This window comes from Ochlerotatus camptorhynchus, unplaced genomic scaffold, assembly GCF_037179485.1.
Source record: "Ochlerotatus camptorhynchus isolate MF236.1 unplaced genomic scaffold, CSIRO-AGI_Acam_v1.1 ptg000667l, whole genome shotgun sequence".
Classification (NCBI taxonomy): Eukaryota; Metazoa; Arthropoda; class Insecta; order Diptera; family Culicidae; genus Ochlerotatus; species Ochlerotatus camptorhynchus.
This window is the reverse complement of record NW_027041145.1, coordinates 1-10,701: the sequence shown is the minus strand read 5'-3', so window position 1 is coordinate 10,701 and position 10,701 is coordinate 1. Positions and strand designations below refer to the sequence as shown.

Below are 10,701 nucleotides of genomic sequence, written 5' to 3'. Positions count from 1 at the left end.
ATAGAAAAGTACGAAACAAGAAGCTTTTCAAAAACATACCCACAAGAAAGGAACGAAGAAAAATTCTCAAAAACACACCCACAACCCATGGACATTGACAGCTCCATAAGAAGTCGATTGACTTTAAATAAAAAGTTAATCAACAAACCATGAAACGAACCAATCCGATTCCGACAATCTGTCTGCGAAGACGAAAATGTACTTGCATGTGAAATGAATTTTCAACAGGCCTGCAACACGGAAGACCCGGTGTTGCGAACGCGACATCGTAATTATTATAAATTCCCTAATCGAGAGGAGGACTTACTTTGCCAGGTCATTCACCTTATGAGAGTGGCAAGGGAAAGCGAAAGTATTTCGGTAGGAAATTATTATTTATAAAAAAGGGCAAAAGAGAAAAGAAACCAAAGACAAGCCGCTGCTCGGAAGAGGTCCTGCTGGCACTGCACCCAAATTAACGGCGCATGGTGACGAAAGTCAGTCCATGTTTACGACCGAGGTAGCACAAGCCAAAGGACGGCATAGGCCGAAGTACAAGTGCACAAATCAGTTCCTAAAAGTGCTCGAGGACAATAATTATTTAGTGTTAAAACATAAACAAAATAACGCAATTGAAATCATCGAATCCAAACTAGAACACATCGAGGGACTCTCGAAGTTCATCACAGTGAAAAAGAATAAAGTGTAGGACATAGCTAAAGTGTTTTTACCGGTGGGCAAAGGACTAACTATCCTAACAACAAGTAAAGGTATAGTGTCACACAAAACCGCGATAAACAATAACATTGGCGGAGCCATATTCGCGTTTTGTTATTGAAGAAAATAACGCGAATGTAGGATTAAAAGTAAAAGTGAAATAGCTCGAAAAAAGTGACTATCAACAAAAAAAAAAAAAAATTAACAACAATCAAAAGTGAGAAGCAAACAGTTATCAGAAAAGAAACCCTCAAGTCAGTTCAAAATGGAATAAGAAAATTTGCACAAAAATCAAATGTGAAGTGAAATAGTTATCTGTAAAGAGACCATCAACTCAGTTCAGAATGGGTTCGAAGCAAACAAAGAACACAGTTGCTAGCGCTGACCCACAAGTGCAAATCATAAATAATCAGCAGGCTCATACAGAATTTCATGAGCAACATGAAGTCATGCTGATTATTATACTAGCAGTAGTAATAATACATCTCAGCATTACATTATATAAAATGCATAAAAAAACAAGCGAGAGCACAGGCTCTGAAAACTGCGCGGTCAATTGCGCAGTGTAGCATATTATCTTACAACCTTTTCCAATAGCTAAAGTTTAACATGCAACCATCTCAAATTCCATGGAGATCTGTTTTACGCAGACCTTCCAAGTTGATAGCATAGTAAATAGACTTGTAAACTCATAACAATAAATAGCAAGTGCCTTTCGCCCTTGCTGTCCCAGAAAAACTGCCACACTCGAAATTATTATTACCACATGTTTCTTTTCCGGTGGTCTAGAATCCATGTCCCAAACACAGCACGATCGTTGCAATAACATAACCCAGATTTCTGGCATACTTCTTTTGGTAACCTTCGTCGCCAACACATACGGAAACGTACGCGATTGGTCGACTATGTTTTGGAACATCTTTTGCATACTGAGTTAAGCACCTCCCCCTAGAATAAGTTGTGTAGAGTTAAGTTCCATAATAGTCTCCTTAATGAATAAAGATTATTCTATTTCACCACGCGAACCTGTACGGATGCCTCTCCGTAAAAGTTATCACAGCCGAACGTTACATGGCGACCGTGAGGTGAAAAACAAGTTCATCAGTGATTAGTGTCATATAAGTGTTCAAACTTTGCCAAAATGGGCAAATCGCAATCAAAACAGGATCAAAGTACGATTGGAGACCAAACGGTCACAATCATTGAAAACCAACTGGTCAACTCGAGGACCACGATTCAAAATTAAACATTATGCTGATTATGTTGACGGTGCAAACGTCACTCGTGGTTATAAAATTAGCTGCAAAGTTAATAAAGAAAGCACTGAGCAAAGCTGCTCAAAAAGCTATGGTCCAACAAGTTTAGTGATCAAAAAGACAAAAAGTGCTACAGTTATCATCCCAAGCGCAACGCAAAGTGACACAAGTAAAACATAAAGGAACAAGGAAGCATCCGTCCTCCAAGGGGAACAGCCGAGCCGATGGTGAAGAATACCAACGAAAGCGGTCGCATTTTATCGATAGGAATCGAAACCTGGACCAGTCCGAAGAGAGCAGCCAACAAAAACACTGAACAGTATACTAGGTATGTAATAACAATAATTGTATAAACGAAAATTGTGCCGAAGCCGAAGCCGTCGACCAACAAAGCGAGAAGTTCTTCGAATGCTGATGATGGTCTACGATCCGTTGGGATTTATCTCACATCTGCTGATGTTCCTGAAGGTGCTGCTGCAGGAGATTTGGAGGACAGCAATCGGCTGGGATGATCCAATTCAAGATACGCAGTTCGAAAAATGGTTGACATGGCTGGCAGTGTTTCCACAGATGAGTTCCGTCGAGGTTCCCCGATGCTACCGATCCTTGACATCCGTTGAAGCAGAGATTGAGATGCATACGTTCGTCGACGCCAGTGAGAATGGGTTTGCAGCGGTCGTCTACCTTCGATTCACTGAGGGAGACACGATCGAATGTGCCTTGGCGGGAGCTAAAACTAGGGTAGCTCCACTGAAGTTCCTGTCAATCCCGCGATCTGAGCTCCAAGCGGCTCTTCTTGGTGCGCGACTTGCAGACACAATACTGTCGTCTCTGTCCATCAAGGTCTCGAAGCGGTTTTTCTGGACGGACTCCAAGGACGTGCTCTGCTGGTTAGGATCTGACCATCGGCGATACAGCCAATTTGTCGCCTTCCGGGTCAGCGAGATCCTAGAGTCGACGGAGATTAGTGAATGGCGGTGGGTTCCAACGAAGCTGAACGTGGCCGATGATGGAACAAAGTGGGCACGAACTCCAGATTTATCTGCAGACAGTCGCTGGTTCAGGGGGCCAGAATTCCTTTGGCGAGAACAACAGGAGTGGCCTGTCTCACCAGGCTTCGGAAAAACTACCGACGAAGAGCTGCGCCCACACTTGCTATTCCACGAATCAACAACAAAACCAGTTATCGATCCACAATACTTCTCTCGCTGGAGTCCTCTCCTTCGTCGCACAACGTACGTCCTCCGGTACGTTCACAACCTGAAGCGGTCCACAAGAAAGGAACAACGTGTCAATGGGTCGCTGACTCAGCAGGAACTGGCTAGAGCTGAAAACTACTTGTTCCGCCTAGCACAGTCCGAAGGTTACGCGGACGAGATCGCCACGCTGGCAGCGGGATATCACCAAACGAGCACCCAAGGAAGGATCATTCGAAACAACCCACTCTTTCGTACCGCTTTCTTGGACGAAAACGGAGTTGCCCGATTCCGAGGTCGAACGAAGGCGTGCGCATTCGTCGATCGTGATGCTGCTGAACCCATTATTCTTCCTCGTCATCATCAAGTCACCCGACTAATCATAGCTGAGGCCCACGAGCGGTTCAACCACCAGAACCACGCAACGATTGTCAACGAGCTCCTGCAACGGTACCGCATTCCTCGGCTGAAAGCGACCTACAACGCTGTTCGGAAAGACTGTCAGCAGTGCAAGAATGACCTAGCGAAACCACGTCCTCCGATGATGGGCGATCTTCCGCAGTCACGCCTGGCTGCATTCAGTCGTCCTTTCACCTACATGGGGGACTATCTACCCTGTCTTACGCGAAGAACGAAGTGGTTCACTCCAGCGACTCCAATTACTGTCGGTGATACTGTGGTGATCGTTGACGCGAAGCTATCCAGAAACTGCTGGCCTAAGGGAAGAGTTATTGCTACGCATCAGGCTCCAGACGGACAGGTACGGTCGGCGACAGTACAAACAGCGTCTGGTGGAATATACGAGCGCCCGGCCATTTCATTGGCTGTGCTCGACGTAGGCGTTAGGACGAATACGCTATCGGATGATCCTTCGCGCATTCCGGGGGGAGTGTTGACTACGCCCCGTCGGTAAAGAGTGTCGGTGCCCCCATTCGACGCTGCATCACTGCGCGCCACACCTGGCGCTGGCGAAGGGATCGGCTGCGATACCAAGGATAAACAATACGTGGACGAAAAAAGAAGATAATCGTAAACAAATAGCCATCGCGGAAGGTGAAAGGTTTCAGATTAAATTAAATTCTATTGCTTCAAAAGTGAAATTAAAATACTTATACTAGTTTAATTCCTATGAGCTAAAGTGAATTTATTCTTAAACCTAATTTAACTTAGTGCCTCTCGATAAAGCTTAATCTAGGTGAGATTTTAGGTAATGAGAGATGAGTGAAAATTATATGTTATTCTACCTCGTATTCTACTTTGTCTAGACGAAAAGGTGGAGGAAAACCTATGAGAACAGTCCACGTTAATGGAGGAGTAAAAAAAAGAGGACAAGTAGGACATTAGAACAATTGTTGCGCGAGAAAACTACGAGACTAGAAACGCTAATAGTAAGGTAAAAATAACAAAAATGTTAACATTGTTTATAAGAGTTTCTTTCGCAGGAATTTTATAATTGTTTCCATCAATACGGAATAAATTCATAGAATTTGGTTTCAAGTTTCGCCGTCTTCGCAACACTTGGTTCTTCGAGCCGGATCTGAACCAGCGACCTATGGATGCGACATAAGTACTCGAATCCCCCAGCCACAAACCGGAGTGGCAAAGGTGTCCGACGTTCCCACGGACATAAGCCGTTCCAAAAGAAGGAAGAGAAAGCTGGCCCACCTGCAGACCCAGCGACCAAGTACGTAGCCAAAGAGCAGTCTCCCCCTTCGGACGAGCTAAGGTATACGGTACCAACCCTGACTGGTATGATTCCAGATCGTGATTTTGCTTTGTACAACTTCACGGCTGAAGGATATCTGAACGTGGTCGAACAGAGCCACCGAAAGATGACGAAACTTGATGGTCGCATGTCAGATGTACTGCCACAGGCAGTATTCGTCCACAACATGACCCAGTTATACCATCTCCACGTTCAACGAGTGGCACACGAAACCAGACAGGCCTCCACTTGGAGCCATGCAGAAGAGGACCTTAAGATTAAGGAAATGGAGGAATTGCTCAACTCCGATACGGTCCTAATTCCAACCGAAGTTCACGACTGGTTGAAGGGTCTTGGAACGTTTCAGGACAAGACAGGGTACTCTTACGCCCCCAACGTTCCTTTGGCCGTTGTCCCGAAAAAGAAAAGAGCAAGGTGTGATGGAGGTGACTTTGGACTACCAGAAGCTGACTCTCATAACTCTTATGAGACTAGCATCTCACCTCTAGTGACTAGGCGTACTGTTAACGCTCTTCTCATGAACGAGCCCATTAATGGGCGTATCGTTTACACCCCGCTTCCGGACAACATGACGCCACAAAACGGTAATCCCACCCCGAACTTGCTGGGATACCAACCCGATTTGGCACCCTTGAGTGTAGAGGCTCGCAACACTTACGCAGAAGCTGTAAACCACTGGCCCACCCACGGGTTTCAGACCCGAATAGGTTATAATCCTGTTCTTTGGTCCAAGCAGAGTGCAGCTCTTAAGTCGTTGGAAGGAAAGATGAGTCTTTCAACTGGAATGCCCTCCATTAGAGATGGATCCCTCTCTAACTATGGAGTTATCGTCTGTGAGAAACTGGGACAGACTGTTCTTCTCCGCAAAGAAGGAGGTTACTTGGAGTCCGCTGCTGATCTTGATCCTGGATCAATTGCCGGTGCAGCGATGAGAACCTACCGACGGCGTCGAGAAGAGAGGTCGCCAGGTTGTTGTTTTTTAGGCCCGGAGATGAGTCCCTGCCTGGCTGGCAAGCAGGAATCAACAACTCTTACAGTATGGTTGCACCGTTCGCTCCCACCTATGGAGAGCTAGATGTGGCTTTTAGCCGACGACGTTTTAGGCGAGAATTGCAAGACGACAGGTATAATCAAGTCTATGAACAAATCTGCCATCTAACGTTGACGAAGTGATGAACCCCAATAAAAACTCATAGAATTTGGTTTCAAGTTTCGCCGTCTTCGCAACAAAAGTGTTAGTCAAACGTGAGAAGATAAGGGCAAATAAGCTTCCAGCCAAATCCGTAGCAAACATGCAGGAAGTTATTGCACAATCGTGAAAAATGGTATAATAGAAAATTATGGCATTAACTGCTATCAAACAAGTGTTAAATAACTTAGACGTGGCCGTGCGGCACAAAAAACCAGTCACCTTCTTGGAATCCCGAAATGTGTTAAGTTTAATAATGATTATCACGTCCCACGAAAAGCCGGGAACGTAAGAAAGGAATAGGTTCATTAGAATGTGAGAATGTTAAGGTTTCGTAAGGACAGAAGTGAGAATAAAGTTTAGTTCCACTTCCATCTCCACTTGAGTACGTTCACTTATATATCACACTTCCACATTGGTGGCAGCGGTGAACGGTTTTTGCGTTAAAAAAAAGTCAATTTCATAAAGGACTTAACGAGAAACAACTGTGAGTTGTTCCAATTGCTTGTTAAAGCGTCCGCCCCGAAGTAATATAATAATCAGTAACGTGACTGTGAGGTGGAATTTGTTTTAAATTGTGGAACCACCAACATCATTTTTGTGCAACAAGGCAGCCTAATAAACAGACACTTAAAGAAGTGAGTTCTTTCACAAAGTGTCTTACGGCAATTTATTGTGAACGTTCAGAACAGTTGGAAGATTATTGAAGCTTAAGAAAACTGTTGTGACTTGGCGAAAATTCGTGAAGAAAAGCCTTTCAGGACCTAAATAAGGTTAAGTCGCAATTCGCCGTGTGGTGATTTTTTACGGTAGTGCTTACGTTAATGGTGCCGTGAAGAAAGGCTAAAAGTGACTATCAGAACAGTGGTCAGACTCTATGCCCATTGAGTAGAACATTCCGGAGCTGTACCAGAAAAATCAACATCGCAGCAGCAGCAGTAGTAGCAAGTGACAAAACAAAAATTCGTGAAAGACATCAGAGGAAGATATCGACATCAACAGTGATCGAAACATCGTCGCCAGCTGGAATTTCATTTACGTGGTCCTGAAGGAAAATTAAAACGCAAGTAGGTTAAAAAAATTGTGTATCCTCATTCACTTAAATTTTATACATTAATTAAATTGAATTTAATAACGAATTCAATTTGAGACCCTTGGAAGCCAATCTACTTCCAGAAAATTCAGAAGAGGAAACCGAAGAAGATTCAGATTCCTATCTTCCCTCTTTGCCATATTCAGATTCAGATTTATCTATAACTTCATCTCTTGGAATAATGGCTTTTGATCCAAAAGAAGCCCGTGTGGATATTCCAGAATTGTTTGGAAAAAGTAATTTCCAACAATTCATGGCGATATGCCAAGATTTCAATGATAGCCTTGGTGAAACACCAGAGACTATTTTAGTTAAAATAATAAAGCGGAAGCTTAAAAATGTAGAAGCATTTACATTATGTAGAAATGCTACAACATTTGATGAAATTAAAACCATCTTATCTAATAAGTATGGTGAAAAGGCACCGCTGAATGTTTTGATCTCAGACATGGTAAATCTGAGACAAAAAGAAAATGAAGATGCTAAGTCCTATGGGGATAGGGCTTTAATTCTTCACGAGAAACTGGAGTTAGTTTCTGAGGATTTGTTGAAAACTTCAACCCTCAGAAATAAAGATGTTACACAAGTTACCTACATACATATACTCTAGGGTAATAATAGAGTATTTTATTAATGGATTAAGAACCAGTGATATAAAAAATATTGTTAAGTCTAACAATTTTACAGAACTGGAAAAAGCAGCCACTTGAGCCCACAGCTTAGAATCCAGTTTTAAGTCTGATGGAATTTTAAATAGTCGGCGTAATTTCTACCAATATAGTAGTCATTTTCGTCCAAAATTTGTCAGAATGCGCCACGACAGTTCAATGGCAAAGGCAATGGAAACAACTGTAACCAGAATTCTGCAAACAATTATGCATCATTTTCTGGAAACAGAAATTACAACACGTTTAATAAAAATAATTCCCAACAGTTTCAAGGGTATCCAAATCAAAATCGGTTTCAAGTAAAAAAGAAATAAAAACCGAACTGATTTAGTTATATTATGAGAGGACAAATGAAATGCGATTTTTGTGGCAATAATGGCCACTCAGAAGCTAATTGTTTCATACGCCAAAGGTCGCAAATAAATATATTGGAACAAAAAAAAAACCAATAGGGCCTGAGTGGCCCAGACAAAGAGGAACTGCAACTAATGAAATCATTAGGGATTTCATAATCCCATTTATTAAATCTAGGAAAACAAATAGGCCAATTATTCCAATAAAAACGTGCCTCAATAGAGAACCGTTAACTTTTTTATTAGATGCTGGAGCAGAAGTAAGCGTTATTAAACGCAATAGTTGCATAATGAAACATCTTCTGAAGAACACAATTGAAATATCAGGTGTTACACCTGAATCAATCACAACTATTGGAACCATCATGATAACTTTTGATTTTGAACATTTCAAAAGGTTCTTTAGAATTAATGTTGTGGAAGAAAATTTTCCCATCCCGTGCGATGGAATATTGGGAAGTGATTTTTTCAATAATTATCCCTGTACAATTTATTATAGAGATAGTTGTTTTAAGATTTTTCAGTCCTCCGATTGCTGTTTTATTAATGCAATGCGTGGGAAAAATCTGGTAAAAATTCCTGCGCCAACAAAATTGATTCAAAGGATTTTTATTAATACGAATCATGATTTGATTTGTTTTTCTAAACAATTTAATAACAAACAAATCTATGTTGGAAACTGTCTAGTAAGGCCAATTAATTATTTCGCTCAAGTACCTACCATTAATGCAACACACGACGAAATAGAAATCGATTTGAATGAATTAAATTTTGAAAAATTAGACTCCTTTGATATTTTGTCTATGAATGTAAAAGCTAACAATAGGCTTAATAATATTTTAGCAAATATTGAGCTTGAGCATCTCAATGAAGAAGAAAAAACATTAATTATAGATGTTATCGAAAAATATCAAGACTTGTTTTGTTGCGAACGCGACACCGTAATTATTAGAAATTCCCTAATCGAGAGGACGGCTCCCTCTGCCAGGTCATTCATCTTATGAGAGTGGCAAGGAAAAGTGAAATTATTTTCGGTAAGAAATTATTATTTAAAAAAAAGGCAAAAGAAACCAAAGGCAAGCCGCTGCTCGGAAGAGGTCCTGCTGGTACTGCACCCAAATAAACGGCGCATGGTGACGAAAGTCAATCCATGTTACGACCGAGGTAGCACAAACCAAAGGACGGCATAGATACACACGTGTACTGCTCAGCCTTGCGCCGGCAAGCAAAACCGCAAGCCCATGCCTAGTAAGGCAACCGTACGTACAGTACGAATGCATGCCGATAAGAATAGACTTTTACTTTCTCTGCCGCTTCTCCGTTTAAAGGGGCATCATAGCATGCAGCGCGCTAAGCGTGCACTTGAACCGTGCGTAGAGCGAAGGGCACCACTCGATAGGGAAATGTGAATAGAACGATAGCCCTGTTACCGGCGGGTAACATTTTGTTTTCCATCATTAGATGTGGGGAGTAGGGTAAATAAAATTGTTAGTGTAGCTAACGGTCGATTTGAAGTGGGGGCGATCAACGCCCGACGGTGTGGATCGCGTGTGTCGTCTGATAGCAGTAGGTAGCTGATAGTGCTCTACGCTACCTACGATCGTGGGCGGATGGAGAGGATCGCAAACGACTGGCCGAAGCAGAACGGAGGAGAGAGATCCCGACTGAGCGACGAGTCAGTAAGTGACGAGCCTCTGCCGAGGACGAATGAAATTTGGCGAAAAGCCAGACGTTTTCGCTAATGACGCAACGACAGCTGGAACGTTGTGCTACAGTCCTGAAGCATCAGCCCTTACATCTGAAGTGTGGTCCCAGATTAAGGGTGTTAAGACCGTAAATGCAGTTTTCGAGCATAAGGAGAACAGCCAAGACCCCAAGCTACTGGTCTAGAGCCGACGGTAGCTTCCAGGGTGGGCACACAAAGCCACAAAGGTTCCGGGTCTCAGGGCGTTTGGGCGAGGGAGACCTTTCGGATGTGAGGGGACCTAGAAAAATGCGAATTTGGTTACCTTACGCTTTATTCGGCCAGTGATGGTAGTGGGGGCGGTGCAGAAATCGGGTGATGGTTGGATCTCGGCCCAACGTGGCTGAAGAATACCGAGGTTGGCAGCTCGGGCGGGATGACGGGCGGTAGTGCTGCTCTAGACGGTGATCGGGCGGTCGCCAGGAAGGGAAGCGATTCTTGCAGCGTTGGTGGCAGTGATGGATGCGACGATGGTAGCGGCTATGGACCCAGCGCTCAACTGCGCTTGTTCACTATTCGGCGTCGTCGACCGCCGACGCTGTACCATGAGTGATGATAGCCTGGTGGATAGCGAACCAGCAGGGCGTGTTCTTGAACCGCCGGGAAGCCTGGCTACGGCGATGTGACCTTGGTTGTGGGGTCGCCCGGAGCCAGCAGAGGCCGACGCGGCCACACTGGTCGAATTGCTCCTGGAACTAACAGCCCGCGCTTTCACGGCAACGAGAGGCCAATTCTTGCTAGGCGCTTCGGTGACGACCCGACAAGCACAGTTGCTGAATC

At 43.6% G+C, this 10,701-nt stretch overlaps 1 protein-coding gene across 1 annotated transcript; it reads left to right on the top strand.

The window, feature by feature from the left end:
- Positions 1-2,369: 2,369 nt before the first annotated feature.
- Positions 2,370-4,061, top strand: LOC135714567 (uncharacterized). Its single transcript, XM_065237953.1, has one exon. The coding sequence runs from the start codon at positions 2,370-2,372 to the stop codon at positions 4,059-4,061; it is 1,692 nt and encodes a 563-aa protein (XP_065094025.1).
- Positions 4,062-10,701: the final 6,640 nt, after the last annotated feature.

Coding starts and splice junctions, on each gene's coding strand:
- LOC135714567 (XM_065237953.1), top strand. CDS start 2,370: ATGGTCTACGATCCGTTGGGATTTATCTCACATCTGCTGATGTTCCTG.